Here is a 15,971-nt window from a genome sequence, read left to right as displayed (position 1 = left end):
AGAATTAAGGTATTCTGTAGATAAGATCACTGGTATAATTGCATGAGCAACGTTGAAGTTTATAAATTAGTGGTGGAGATGCCACCGATACCACATAAAATTCCGGTATCGGCGAGTACCTGGATCCATGTACCGATCCAATACCATTTTCTTAAACAGGACCTTATGCCCGCTAGCTTTGCTTAGACCTGCAAATGGGAAATCACTTCTTCTTCGCTGCTCAGAATGCAAACACAGGAAGTTGTAATGTGTCGTCACAAGCAACCACTGTTTAGAGAAGAAGAAATGAAAACGTGCTTGCGTTTGGCTCTTTGGCAATATTTCAGATTGGACCAACCAGCCAGAAAAATAAATAACATCACTGTCAAATGTCTGTCAGATAATAAAAATACTTTAAGTTTGAAGCACACCATAAAATTATTCTATCAATTACCAGTCTACAGATACACACACAGGTATCGGATCAGTACTCAGTATCGGCCCATACGCTAAGGCCAGGAATCGGTATCGGAACCCCTCTTTTTATAAATTGTAAATAATATTGACTTTTAAGTGTATACTTTGAATTGCGGATCTGAGCATAATTTGTGACATTGTTAAGATATTTCCTGAAACTTTTGTATCGCCAACAACTTCACGATGCGATACGTATCCCGATACGTATCAATTTTTATTTCATATCTCATGACAGGTTTACAGCAAAATATACTTGCAGAGTATCTGACAAATCAATGTATAAAGTAGTATTAAGAATGAGTATAAAGTTGCTAAAGATCAAGTCCTTATACAGAGACCCTTGTTTCTCAAACAGGGTTTCTAGGCTACATCATATGTATGCATGTGTTTTACAAATAGACAATATGTATTACTAATAAATATGAATATATGGATAAAAGTGCTGCAGAATCTATACAGAGGCAGGTGTATAGATGGGATAATCGTCAGCAGCTCATGACGATGTATCGCCGTAATGATATTTTGAACACAGTGCTATAGAATGTGAGATTTCAGCGACTTGTGATGCAGTGAAGTCATTTACACTGTAACATCATATTTGTTGTAGGCCTAAATGATCCTCTGTCGAAAAATGTGAAAGCTCCCGGACCGCAACAAAACTCATATTGCGTTCTGAAGATAAATGGAGGTCCTACGGTTGTCGAACAGCTTGAGGATGAGTAATTCATGACAGAATTTTCATTTATCGGTGGAAGATTGCTTGAGATTTTAATCTACAGTCTATGGAAATCTAATAGCCGTCTTAAAAAATGTTAGAGACCTCATCTGTGCATTTACTTTTTTAAAGGAAAAGCCTGGACAAAACAGCAACTGAAGCAGACAAAGATTTCTATGAAAATAATTCAGTACAAGTTAGAATTTTTTTGAAAGGTTATAATCTCATATTTTACTCACCCTCACCTGTATTTCATTCTTCTTCAAATATTTTGCCGAACGCTGTTAACCAAATAACACTGGAGCCCAATGACTTCCACTGAATGAACCCAAAATTGCAGAGACATTTCTCAAAATATCATCTTTTTGTTCGACAGAAGAAGTCATATACATATTTTGAACCACGTGACTGTAAAAAAATTCGGATCTTTTATTATTTTGGGGTGAACCATCCCTTTAATTGAAGATTGTTTGCTGTATACCAGTTTTACAGATAATTTAGGCACTACTAGCTTAAGCCTCACAATCATGACACATTATATTACAGGTTGCTTATGTATTACAGATATGTCTACAAATATCTACTTTTTATTAGTAAGTAAACTGAATTGAAATACATCTCCTTTTTACAAATCTAAAGAAAAGAAGAGAAACTGATTTGTCCTTTAGAAATTGAATGCCCTTATAAAATGATGCTAATGTATTTGTATGATGTTTTATGATTTTAATGAAACTGTTCATCATTTGAAAAGGTGAGGATGATAACAGGATCGACATATGGGAACATAACCTGGGAACACAAATCTAAAAATACTGGTGTATACAGAACGATTATAAATGAACAATTCTAGCTTTTATTTCAATTTTCCATATTGAAGATAAGTTAAAACTCAAGATGGAGACAGAGCTAAAACACATACACTTAGCAAAAGAAAAGAAAACATTTAGTTACTGGGAATTGTATACTGACATTTTCATAAGGCATGCTTATTGTGGAATGACCCAATTGAGGCCTTTGCAAGTTTGGTCCGAAGGAACAATCCCTCTCAGCTCTTCCTTAAAGCTTAAAACTTGATTAAAATGTCAATTGCACAAGGCAAGATTTTGCTTGGTCATGAGTGTTATGTAACCGCTAAGGGAGTTCTGTATCCCTGAGGTTATCTCCATGACAACGGGGTTCAAGTCTCTTGGGACCCCTGGCACACGCGACCCTTCCGCAGGGCAAGACCCCTGGGGCCTGGGGGTGGGGACACGTGTGGGTTAAAGGTCACTGGACACCACGGACACTGAAAGCGAATTGGGGAAGGGTTATGGCGACACGGGCCGAGGTCATCTTAAAGAAAGCCTCGCATCTCCATGCCATTAGTTGCGGTCACAGACTCAAAGAAGTGCTTTCTGATTATCAAAAACGTGATGACCGTAAGAGCAGATGACACACGCCGCCAATTTAATCTGATGGACAGCTAATTCAGAATCAAGTTTCATCCTCAGTTTAGTTTGAGTATGTTTTCTTTGGCTACTTTGCGTCCTAAATTTATTTTGCGACTTGGGAGAATCGCTTAAACTGTATTTGCTTGCTGTCTCTGGAAAGTTCGGATATGTATTTTCATATCTGATGGTGGTTGTAACCATGGTTGATCATTTTGAGTTTTTCAATGAACAATTTCTAAACCAAGTTGGTCAATCTGGAGTATTGTCCCTAATTTTTGCAGTTGCAACTGCTTTTTTATGGTTCTGTCCTCACATTGTAGGCAACAGAGCAAAGCAGCAACTGGACGGTGGGCAGAAAAAAATCAATACTTTCCGTGTCCAGTGGCGTACACGGATGACAAATGCAGCGGCCGAGGACGCCAAGATCAGTTGTCCAGTGTAGGGAGAGAAAGAAAAAAGACAGGGTGGGGGTGAGTTGCGAAAAGAGTTAGCGAAGAACGTTTTGGTAAAAGGGCCTCGCTCCCTCCTCCTTCCTCCTCCTAGTGTTTTTTTTTTTCTTCTCTTTTTCTCTTTTTGTGAACTGTAACACGTTCCTCGGTACGCTTTGTTATGGCGTGACAACCTGCTGACAAACTCGCTGAAATTTAAACCCCTCTCCCGTTTCTCTTCCCTTCATATTTCTTGCTCTCAATATCATATTGTAGAGTTACAATGTATTACTGCTTCCACAAGTTTAACGGGTCCAGCACACATTAAAGAAAGAGCAGATCAAATAAAAAAGCGTTGGGGTGAGATTTGTGGCCATTCCGGCAGCTCTTGCCCCACCTGCCATCCGTTCATGATGGAGGGGGTGAAAGAAGAGTAGAGCGGGGAACTGCATCTCTCTTTCCCTCGGCTAACTCACCCTGACAGGCCGGGAACGCAGACTGCAGAGAGGAGGAGGATGAGGAGGCGGGGTCTCTGCCCCCACCCACCAATCACACGCTACCCTTGCTCTCAGCCACTGGCAGCAGGGCAAAAACAGTAGCAGGGCTAAAGCTAGTGGTCCTCTCTTCTCCTCTCCTCTTCTGCCTTCTCTCTTTCCTACACTCTAGGCATGGAGTACTATTCCTCCATCTCCTGGCCGTCACGCCTCTCTCCTCCACCCTGGCTGACCACTGCAGTGCAACCACGAGGTACTCTTCTTCCCTCTCTCCTTCTTATTTCCTTCTCTCTTTTTAAGCTCTCGCTCATGTATATTGTGTGGCTTGTTGCTATCGTAGATTGTCCAAAAGAACTTTTCGCTGAACGTGCAGCTGTGTGCGTTCTTGTTCTGTTACACCCAACAGGACGTCTACATGTTGGAAAGATTGCTGATGTACAAAAATTTTGTTGATGGCATGTAACGTTTTTTAAAACGCCTTCGTTCTAAATGAATCATGTTTATTGTTTTGCATATTTAATACACCGCATGGCACTCTGGGTCGTAAACACATGTTTATGTTTTGACCCAACTATGAACAGCAGGTTGCAAAATGTAACATTAACGAAACACTCATTCTCTTCAACTTATTTAGTTGCACAACTTTACTATTTCTATTTCATATAATGCTTATGTTTTTAAACAAATTCATCCATGTGTCCATGTTAAAAAGAAGCGTCTTTCTATTGATAGAAATAAGCAGAGGAGCATTATGCGGATATTTATTTACAAATGCATCTTCTTATTCAACAGGGCGCAAATATTTACGCCCCTTATAAAAAGCTAATGCTCCACTTGCTAATCAAAGTTTAGCTGTGATATCTAGATATTAGATTAGCATGGCACACTTCTGTAGGGCGAACCCGTTTCCACCAAGCACGTTTCTAAAACCAGTGTGTCCACTCCCTCTTCTGTCTCTTGTATTGATTGGTTAATGGCATTATTTGAGGAGTGTGCCTCTCTGGACAGAAGCCCGTTTTGGCCCCCTCGCTGCATTTGTGTATTTTGTTTGGTCAACAGAAGGCCATTGAGAACTGACCAATGGTCATCTTTCAGCATTATTCGCTTTTACACCGAAGGTCAGGGGGGGTCACAAGAAGTCAGAGGGTAATAAGTTTAACCCTGAAAGGGCCAAGGTCACTCGTGGCGTGACTCCAACGATATCTAATCAATACACACCTCACGCAATCCTTTTCAGGGCTGTTGGCCCATTTACTATAAATGTGCTAGAAATAAACAAGTATGTCGTATCACCACGTGTAAACCTAAATGCGTTCAAAACGTTTCCTGAAATGTGTTTTACACTTGTTATTTTCAGTCCTAAGTTATTAATTGTGAAATATCAGTGTTTTCTTGAAAGCGCATCGCAGAAATTCGCGTTTTATCCAAAGTATCTGCTAAGACGCTCTTGGGTGCAACCAGCCAATTGTTGGTGGCAGCGCAGGGCAACACCCACTCGACAGATTTGTGAACATTCTGGAAATTATTCACTCTGCGCATTTGCACCTGCATGCCTTTTCTCATTCTTAGCCCACATCAAGGGTATTTTTCTATGTTTCTAAAGTTTTCTGTGTATTTTCAATGATTATTTCCAACAACATATAAAAACACTGTTTTAATTTATTCGTGTTCCTATAAGGGATGGAGTGAATTTTTTTTTATTTTCAAATGTTGCCTCACAATACTCTATTGATATTCCCCTTCCAACATTTTCTCATGCAAATTTTTGTGAAAAAGGAGATTAACCGCCATTGAGAGCAAGAGCTTTGAGAATGCGAAACACTGTAGCTGATTACCGTTTGACAATGCACACTTTATTATTTTACGTCAACCAAAATCCAAACTCAGAATGAGTTACAATGAAATAGAGCAAACCACAAAAGTCAAATGCGGTGGTAGACGGACAACAGCAAAAGCCTATGTAACACAACATTGAATAACTATAAACATAGTAATATTCGTTGTGACCCAGATAGAAACGTAATATCGTTATTGGTTTTTCACACTTCACACCTATTTGAACAAAGCCAGTGGAAATTGAGTTGCACTGCAGTTCAGCAAAGAAGATTTCAAAAGTCCTGGGTGAAAAACAGCAGGTGTGGCTGCGCCGTACCTTGCGATAGAGACAGACTGAATGTTTAATCATGAACGAACGGCAGTGTGGGAAGGCCACCGGCTGGGCCGCCTCACGCGATAAGAACCTCCATCTTCACTGAGTCAGCCATTTTATTACTTATCTCTTTCACTACATTTTACAACTAAGCTGGTCGTCTGCCGTTCGCAATATTGACAATAATCTTTGCATTTTTAAAAAGATTTACTAAATTTCTCGCAAAAATATGCAAATGCACAAAGTAAAGTACTTTAAATAAAATACAAAGCATGACGACGAATGGCGATATGTCTCAATCCAAATCGGTTTGGCACCAAATTCGTAAGAAATACAGTAATACAAGTAATGTACAGTGGGTTGAACCCTACCCACAACCCCCTTGTCCCGATTGCTCATCATTTGCGAATTTAATGAAAATTCTGTCTTTTACATAAATTTATGGCTTTTCTGAATTTGTTTTGCAGATCCAACGCGATATGAGTTGACAAACTTACATCAACGATAAAGAACAAACGAACGATTGCGCATTGCATTTCAAAATAATTCCAAATTTTACTTAATGTTTGTTTACGTACACCAGGCCTGAACTCTAAGTCTCGCTAAGGAAAACTTTTCAAGAGTTGCGTTTCGATATAAGCTGTGTAGGGTTAAACATCCATAAGCAGAACCCACCCTTTTAACGAGGCCGCTTACACTCAGGGCTCTTTAACATGCAGATACTACATTCCTTCCGTCCCACTGGAGAGAACGGGGAAGAGGCGAAAGGGATGAGCAAAAATCCTTTTTAGGATTGCATCTTGGTAAAGAAACCGAAGCAACGGTTAAACGGGAAGAAAGTGACCTGCATGGTGGAACGCCTATCGGGACAGCAGGAGGGAGCGAGATAGATCAATGAAGGGGGTGCTTTAGAAGGGGGAGTTTGCTGCTTTACAGGCAGAGCGATAGGGTGGGATTTCACAGACTGGGAGTACATGCTCTCTCCACACCAAGAGCCAAGATACGCTCTTATTGTATAGTACACGTGTATATGTGTTTGCATTGGAAGGCCTAGGGCAGGAATCCTGAGACGAACGTTCAATTGTGAGGAAAAGGCAAGGTAAGACGCCTTTATACGCTATACAAAAATTGCACGTTTTGGATAGGGATCGGCAAGTGGTGCGATTTTATGTGTCTTCTTTTCGAGAGCAAACTGATTTTTTCAGGCGACATTATTTATATGTAGATTGTGCATTTTGCCGATTAGTTATTTAATGATGAGTTTATATTTCTCAAAAAATATGCTTTGTCATCACGGGCAACTGGCCCATATGGCACCATCAGTTATTCAGTTGATTGCAGTAATGCATTCATTCATTGATCAGTGAAACCACTACTGTACTTGCACATCTGCTCCTTTTCGCAATGAGCTCGACCAACTTTAATAACTAAATATATAGGCTTGATGTAGTTATCCAAAATACAAATATATATTTTTAAACAAATTAAAAAGTGTTGTTTTTACATTTTAAAGGTGTCTCCAAAAGTATATTTTTTGTATAGATACGGGCATATCAATTATTAATTGATATTAGTGCAAAATATATGAATTAATAATTGGAGTAATAAGTTAATAATATTTTTATAAAAATGGAAGTGCAGGATCATGGGAGTGAATGCGCAAGTTTGCATTGTAATATGTTCAACATACATACAATACAACACAATACCATATGCAGTTAAATGTCCAATATAAAATATAGTCCTTGCTCCTATTGTATGTCAGAAGAGGAGCTGAATAGGGTTCAAATGAGGCAGGGGGTTCATCGCGTTCTTTATGTGCGTGAGCGATCACTAATTGAAGATGACTATTACTCTAATTACAGAATAAAGTCCAAGACGTCCATGGTACGACAGGAGCAAAACTTCAGAGAACACAATATAACAGCCCTCATTAATGAGACAAATGCAACATCAGAGATCCTTCTGTCAAGGTCTGGCCATATTGTCTTTTTTTGTTTTCAATTCTCTACCAGACAATATGACGTCCGAGGGGGGTCCCCGGCCACATCCACTGCCAGTCAGCCTGTTCCACTTTTTTGATTGACCCTCTACCCCTGGTGGGAAAGTACTTAGACTTTGGGTCCGTGACAAATAAAAATGTCATCCTCGTTCAAGTCCACCGTGATTGTTTGTGGCCAAGCTGGGGCTCGGATGTCTTGAGATGTTGGCTTACGGTGAGAGGAGATCCTGGGAATGCTCCGTCCCCTTTGCACGCCAACTTTGGTCTAGCCTAAGTTCACGAACGCGACCGGTCTTTCCTAACAATGCCGTTTGCAGCGCAGGGGTCCCCCAAACCAAAGCTCACGCAAATTTACATAGAAACGCCATTGTACAGTCAGTCTTCTGTATATGGCCACCAACTGACACATCTCATCTCAGTTTAATGGGAGAGGAATGTGGAAAAAAGATAATTACACAAACCAAAACGGACAAAAAAATGTAGGGTAGATTCAGATGACAAATTTGGCAAATGGTAAACAAGAAAAACAGAACGAAACTTGCGAAGAATTCCAAAACTAAAAATTCGAATCGATCTTTTTGATAAAAATATTATGCTGGACATCTAACAATAATGAGGTTTCAGGAGTAAGTTGAAATATAAACCTATTGATAAAACATAGCCTTATGATAGTAAATATATAGCCAGAAAATAGTCAATATGACATCCATTTATTTCATTACAAATCAATAATTTAATTATAAATCACGTAGACGTCAAGTTGTTGATTAAAATTTTTACATTTCCTTCTGTTTCAATGTCTTGCTTCAGTAGGTTGAAAAATAGCCACATTTGCACCCATATGAAGTTTGCGATCTTTGTAGACAAACGCAAAATTTAATTAAGCAAAGGGCAGATGAAATACAATTTTACTAAAATATGATGTTGGTCATCTAAGAATAAAGTATCATAGGTTCAGTGGTAAGCAGAATGGGAAACGTGAAAAGATATTCATGACACATAAGACACTGAGAGTAAATGGGAGGGGCATGTTTTTGTTTTGAGACGACCCAATGTGAAATACGACTTTTGACATTTGAATGGCCACCTTTATAAATCAAGTAAACAATAAGTTGTAGATTAAAATTGTTACATTTCTTTTGGTTTCTTTACGTTCCTTCATTGGGTCTAAAAAGAGCCACATCTACCCCCATGCAAAGTTTCGGATCGCAAACCATAAAGCGCAAGGCAGAACGTACACACAAAAAAACCCACAATATTAGACAAAAAATTGAAAAACATCACTGTTTTGCAGACAGCTTCATCACAGATAAAAAGATAACAAGGGCAGATGTTGTTCCACCACTTAACTCTTTTGTTAGCAAGTCAGCATGGGCAATCGCTGACCCAGTTTCGACAGTCAATAATATCCTAAATGTAAACTAGATATTGAATAAAAATGAAGTTGAATAATTGAGATGATTCTGTTATCATTGGCCCTTTATTAAACTGCATAACCATGTGAGACATGAGATGAAATTCTGCAGAATGTTGATGCAGCTCTCAACCATTTTGCCAAACATCTCCTGTTGTGTTCAACAAGATAAACTTATTCATGAGGTTGAAGAAACAAGCAAACTGTGCAAGAGAAATTAAAGATTTGGAAATGTATAATGATCATTTTTACACAATAATTATAGTTTTCACAATTGCAAATACATGTAATTGAACTTAATGAAAACATGCATTCAGTAAAAGTACAAACCGGAACACACTGTAAAGCTCATGTTTTATTTGTATTTTTGTTGTTTCATATCAGGTGCTCAAGTAGTAAATCGCCTTTTTAGCCATGGTTTGAATGGTCAGTATACACAACTCTCACAAAAGCTAAGGCCATCAAGCTTTGTAAACGGTCTACTAGTTTTGGAAGAACTGGTCTTTGATCTGGTGTACAAGACTTAGTCTAACAAACACAGAACTTGCCACTCTCTCTCTCTCTCTCTCTCTCGCTCTCCATTCTTCTAAGCTTTAACGCCGTCTTTCTCAATTTGTTGCAGCGTTCAGAGGTGTCAAAGAACCTGAGCCGTGACTCTAAAGAAGAGACAGTGAGTGGGACATACACATCGGACGCTTGGACAATGCAGGCACAGGTTCCTGTGAGTTTGCCATGGCGACCGGTGGGCCCTGATGACAGCGGGATCGCAGCCTCGCTGAGCAGGGGTGTGTGTGAGTGCTGTAGTTTAGGGGCGGGGGGGGGGGGGGGGGGTGAGGGGTTATTGGGGGACACACGCCAGATGCTTTGGGGAGACGCCCTTCAGCTTACTGCCCCTTGCCATCGGATCTCTGCCTTAATGGATTAGAGTGGTTGTTTACGACACACTTCGCATGCGATTTTGACAAAACACACACACACAAGCATGCATGCATCCAATTTTTTTTATAATTTAGCCACCACAAGGCTAAAGATACAATGAGCTGACTGGGTAATCTCTGCAGGCAACTGTGATGTGATTACAGTCTCACATTGACCTGTAGGGGTTGAGTAGTCTGTTTACACCTAAAACCTGACCTGCCGACAGAGAAAACAACTTGGTCTTGATTTAGCGCAACAGTAGATCTATGCTAATATGTTGATGCTAAAATGCTTATCTGCTGCTTTACAATAACAGCTTCAAGTTCCACTAAGCCCAAACATTGTTTTCTAACTGTTTCAATTAACTAAAGTTCTCAAATCTGCTACCCTCCCTGAGACGTGACCGTCTTTGCGCCCCCTGCTGACTGTCTGTGGTACCGAACGGCTGACTTTTGGCATAATCTCAGCTGGCAACTGTGAGTAGCGTATCGCCCCTCTCACAGGTGCTGCTGGGGTTCTGTCACGTGCAGCGACCTGCTACATTCATTCACAGCTGGCACACACCACAACGACTTCACTTGACGGGGGAGAGGAATGTAATCAAATCCAACTGAAAGAAAGGTGAAGTAATAGAATCTGCCTTTTGTGACTACACAGGGTGTAGCTGTGCTGCAAGGGAAGTATTCAAAGTGCTCGAGTTATTCAATTATTCATCGATTTACAACTCAAAGAATCACACATTTTCAGTTCTTCCATCAATCCATCCGTCACCATATGACCACACTTGGTAAAGCGTATCTGATGTGATGATACTGGAGGAAGTTGAGTGGGTCTGATGTCTGAGAACTTTCTGATGTTGGTGTTACTGCATCAGGAACTGATTGGATGATATATGGGAGCCATCAGTTCTTGATGCACTGCCTTCAGCATCGAAAGAGACGCCCCATCAGCCAGTCTTTACTGTCACAATCTAGTTGACGTCAATTAATTTTAATATTTATAAGCTGCAGTTTTGTAAATTATGTGCTATTACAGTAAGTACAAATGAAGCAAACAGAAGTGTAATGATTAGTTAGACAGAAGAACATAGCAGCATGTTTTTGCATCTAGTTTGAAAATAGTCATACTCTGAAAACAGACAAGATACTTTTCAAAAGCACATCATCAAATATATCCACATGTACGTAGATTTCCCTTTGTGTTCTTTTAGGCCTTGAGCCCGTAATTGCTGCTTGCAGCTATATTTTGTGTTATCTGCCATGCTATTTAATAATTTACATAAAACAACTCATTTGAACTCATTTGATTCTAGACATTGCGTTAACGGAATAAAATTGCATCATAATTGAATTGTGATTATGACCATTACAGCTGTTGTTATGAATGTGTGGCAATGGATAAGCACGCTGTGTACTATAACCACACCATATTGTTTGTTTTATTATAAATAATATTTTAATAAAGTTTTTATTGTTGTCTATCTTTCTTTGAATGCAAATTATTTGAATAAACTTTCTTCTAAATAAAATGATATTCTAATACGTCCAGTGTTTGGAAATGCACAAAAGTAAAAAGAATCAACGCGATACAAGCGTCTCCAATGTCGCCATCTGTTGGTCATCATATGCCACCGCCACCTCTCAGCACACAACTCGGGATTGTGGAACGACTTGCAGACTGTGTCAGTCTCAGGTTTGAAGCTTGGTTGTTTACGTATCACCAGATACATATACTAGGACCTGAGATTACCGACAGCTCATATGAGCTTAAAGGGAGGCAGAAATAAACGCACGAAAAATGTGCGCAAACTGGATGCGCACGACGCGCCTTCATTAGATCAATCAATCATCGACAAACGTCTGAACATTATACCTGTGGGACGACAGTAAGAGCGAACACCTCCATCCAATATTGACAGAGTCTCCGACCAAATAAACAAAGCAGAAGGTTCAACAATATCACAACGAGCCGTGCACACAGGTAAACAAACTTTGAGCACACGAGTGGGCCTTTGTGTCCATCATATGCGTAAACTATGTGTCCACTTAACTCTCATTGGGATGTTTTGCTAAAAGCAAACAAAGGTCCAGCATATTGATGTAGGCCTACCCTTATTCTACACACACACACACATATATATATGTATACACACTTCTAAAACAAAGGTACTTGACAATGAAAGTTAGCATGTTGTCTTCAGTATCTCCATTTGATTTAAAAAGGAAGGTTGCGCGCATGCCCCATAATGCCCATTGGATAATCTGGCCCTGCCAAAGTTAAATGTAATACTGTCAACTCTGTTGACTTCAAGCCCCTTATTATACAAAAAATAAATAAATATACACAAATAACATATAGAAAACAAAGCATAGTACATTTTATTAACACCTGAATGTGTTTTGAGCGGATACAATGCCTAGTATTGTACAGAAATGTATTTATATAATCACTATAAATAAAAAAAAACACCAATTGAATGTATAATTCTTTCTTTTCAAGGAAATGACTATAATCAGTTCCTGCAATGGATCAAGTGAACCCTAACGTTAAAGACGAAAGGAAGTCTGTCAGAAGGTCCAGTTTAACAGCTGCGACAGGTGTCGATGTGTGAATCTAAACTTGTTTATATACTTGTATTACATATCGTTAATATTCACTTTTGTGTTTGTCAATGTCAAGCGACATCTGGGAATGCAGATCCGGAAACCTTCATCCAGGGAATGCAGGGTTACCAGTGGACTGACACGGACCTGGAATTTGTCTATCAAACTAAATGGAAAAAGAAGGTTCAGCTGCTTCAGGTGAATGATTAGGCCTGGAATAATATACTTAAAATAAAACAAAGCTGTTAAATGCGTATTGCTCAAGGTTCGCTTGTCGCACTGGAAATGGAAGATCAAATGCATTGCACACATTATTCCCTTGTGTATTTCGGCTTTTAAAAAATGTATGCTTGGGCAGTAAGCATCTTATTTACAATTTTTATGACCCTGTTGGTTACAGCAAGAGATAAGTGATGTGCAGAATGCTCTCAACAGCACTAAGCAACTGCGCGACTTGGCTGCCGCTGCCCATGGAAAAATACAAGCAGAGCTTTCGAAGGTGATACAAGAGCATAACGCCCACATACACGTTTCTCACAAATTCGAAATTTGAATGCTTTATTCTCTTTCCGACTTTTGTGCATTTTCATAATGCGATGATCACACAACGCATATATTTTTTGAATGGATATTTCAGGTGTCGTCGTGCGAACGGGTGCAGGAAATGTCTAAGGAGGTACTCCTCAAGTCACAAAGCTCCGCTGAGCTCGAAGGGCTCGATTTCAAAGGTCTTCTAGCTCAACTGAAGGTGGCCGATGTGCAGCATTTTACTTCTGAAGAGAGGACGAACATCAGCAAGCTCAACACAGAGGTGACAAAAGCACATGCATTGAGGTATGAATCCAACAGATCCACGCTTTCTGCGGACTTTAAATGGGAAAGTTTGTCCGTAATGTTTAAGATTCATTCGGTTACAGAAAAAAGCAGGAGCAATTCGACAAGGACACTGACTCCTGTAAAGTGAACATCGACCAAATCAAGGTGATTTGCTGGATCGTTGTGTGAAATTGATCTCATTGTAACACGTTGCACTTGAGATTATCTTTTCTTTTGATTTAAAAAGGTAAACGTACAAAAACTGACTGCGGGTGTAGCTGCACTGGAATCCCAGCTGTCGGTTAAGGAGGCAAGCATCCATCACATGTTGCCGCATAAATACTAAAGATGTTTTTTCATTCAAATTAATTCAAATTAATATGCTATTTTTGACCTGTAGGCGGCGCCACTCTCTGCCAAACCACGACAAAAAGTCCAGAGAGGTCCTAAACCAACCACCGCCAAATCTGCCCCAAAACCTTCTTCTTATGACTCTTTCTCTCCAAAGCGTTCTGCTGACTCCAAACTATCCCCTGTCCCAAAACCCTCTCCTGCTCGATCTGGCCCAAAAGGATCATCTGCCCCCAAACCGCCTACATCTGCCCTAAAAGCTTCTACTGCCCCTAAACTATCCCCTGTCCCAAAACCCTCTCCTGCTCGATCTGCCCCAAAAGGATCAACTGCCCCCAAACCGCCTACATCTGCCCCAAAAGCTTCTACTGCCCCTAAACTATCCCCTGTCCCAAAACCCTCTCCTGCTCGATCTGCCCCAAAAGGATCAACTGCCCCCAAACCGCCTACATCTGCCCCAAAAGCTTCTACTGCCCCTAAACTATCCCCTGTCCCAAAACCCTCTCCTGCTCGATCTGCCCCAAAAGGATCAACTGCCCCCAAACAGCCTAAATCTGCCCCTAAAACCTCCTCTGTCCCAAAACCCCCTCCTGCTCGATCTGCCCCAAAAGGATCATCTGCCCCCAAACCGCCTACATCTGCCCCAAAAGCGTCTGCTGCCCCTAAACCCTCCTCTATCCCAAATCCCCCTCCTGCTCGATCTGCCCCAAAAGGATCACTCGCCCCAAATCCACCTACATCTCGATCAGGCCTAAAAGCCTCAAAAACGGAGGGTGATGTCGGGGGTCTCCGGCGCTCTAAAAGAATCGCTGCCAAACAAGACAAGTGAGGTATCTTCTCAGGAAATACTTTGAATCGCAAAGATATTTATATTTCTTTCACCTCGTGTTCGTATTGTTAAAGGTGTTTATTTTATAACGCATGTGGATTAAAGGTCCTATCTAGGACAGTCTTTTTGAAAACTTCTTTTAATTCATAGCAGTAACTTTGTTTAAACTTTAGATGAACCTTTTAGACTTTGTTTGCTGCCCTCTTGTGGACATTTTGAGTTTCACGTTTACGGACACTGAATGGTGGTATTCACAAATCAAGTGCAATTATGTTTGTTTACTCAGCAGTTTTACGGTAATACGTGAAGTGCGTCTGTTCTACACGTTATATAATGTATTATGTTTTCAGTAAGAGTGTTTTGCTAAGCACCCTCGTGTAATGGTTTACTTGTGGTCTGTTCAGTCCTGACGTTAGTGTTGGCTTTGGTTTCGTGTTTTTGTCTGGCGATGAATAAATGTTTTTCAACTGTTCCTACATTTATCTGGGTTTGTGTTGTGCAGTGTTTAGGCTATTTTGTAATATCTATGAATTGCCACAGTGTATGTTCGGTATGATGTGTGGTTGAACTGTGCAACCCAGCAGCCGGTCTGGAAGAGTGTTTTTTTTTTCACATTTAGTGATGTTGGATTAAACATTGCCTTAGCGATAGACTTAAATAAGTTTAAATTGAGGCACTAAACTGATTTACTGAAAGAAAATCAACAAAACTCAAAATAACAAAACTAATAAATAAAATAAATGTAAGTAGCAGTAAATAAATAAATAATACAATAACAAAAGCACATACCATAATAGCTAAAACTTAAACAAAAGTGACAAATATAAAAATAAATGGTTATTCATAATATTATTGAAACTACAATAAAACAAGACTATAATATTATTATAGGTCATCAAACTTTACCGATCGATCATTGGCTCTTTGTACGGAAGGCGGGAACTCCGTTGCTAAAATGTCCGTATTGAGTATTGACCGTTTATGGAAATCTTTGATGGTTGTAAGCATGAATGTTTGTAGGTGGTTTCTTGGTGGATTCTGACTTCAGCAACATAAAGGACTCCTTAAAGGGATAGTTCACCTTAATAGGGAAATTCTGAATTATTTATTCACCCTCAAGTTGTTCCAAATCCGTGTCATTTCCTTGTTTTGATAAACACCGAGAAATATATTTTGAAGAATGTAGGACAGCAAAGAGTTGGGGGCACTTTTGACTACTTTAGTAATCCAACTATGGTAGTAAGTGGTGGCCAAAAACTCTTTCATGTTTTCATCCTGTGCTCATCAATGTTGTTGGGGATAACTGTGGAGATTATTAGGGGTTTAGTTGAATTTAACATCCAAATGATGGCTACAAAGTTAGAAT

General features: G+C 39.8%; 1 protein-coding gene across 1 annotated transcript; it reads left to right on the top strand.

Moving 5' to 3' along the window:
• The first annotated feature begins 11,620 nt into the window (after positions 1 to 11,620).
• LOC306902380 (uncharacterized protein) lies at positions 11,621 to 15,086 on the top strand. Its single transcript, XM_079470898.1, has 8 exons — positions 11,621 to 11,986; positions 12,506 to 12,603; positions 12,686 to 12,807; positions 13,010 to 13,108; positions 13,247 to 13,443; positions 13,527 to 13,590; positions 13,673 to 13,735; positions 13,826 to 15,086. The coding sequence occupies exons 2-8, from the start codon at positions 12,531 to 12,533 to the stop codon at positions 14,603 to 14,605; spliced, it is 1,398 nt and encodes a 465-aa protein (XP_079327024.1). The 5' UTR covers positions 11,621 to 11,986; positions 12,506 to 12,530; the 3' UTR covers positions 14,606 to 15,086.
• The last annotated feature ends 885 nt before the right edge of the window (positions 15,087 to 15,971 follow it).

The sequence above is a fragment of the Barbatula barbatula genome (genome assembly GCF_947034865.1).
Source record: "Barbatula barbatula genome assembly, chromosome: 13".
Lineage (NCBI taxonomy): Eukaryota > Metazoa > Chordata > Actinopteri > Cypriniformes > Nemacheilidae > Barbatula > Barbatula barbatula.
The sequence above is the reverse complement of the archived record's forward strand: the minus strand, read 5'-3'. Positions and strand labels throughout refer to the sequence as shown.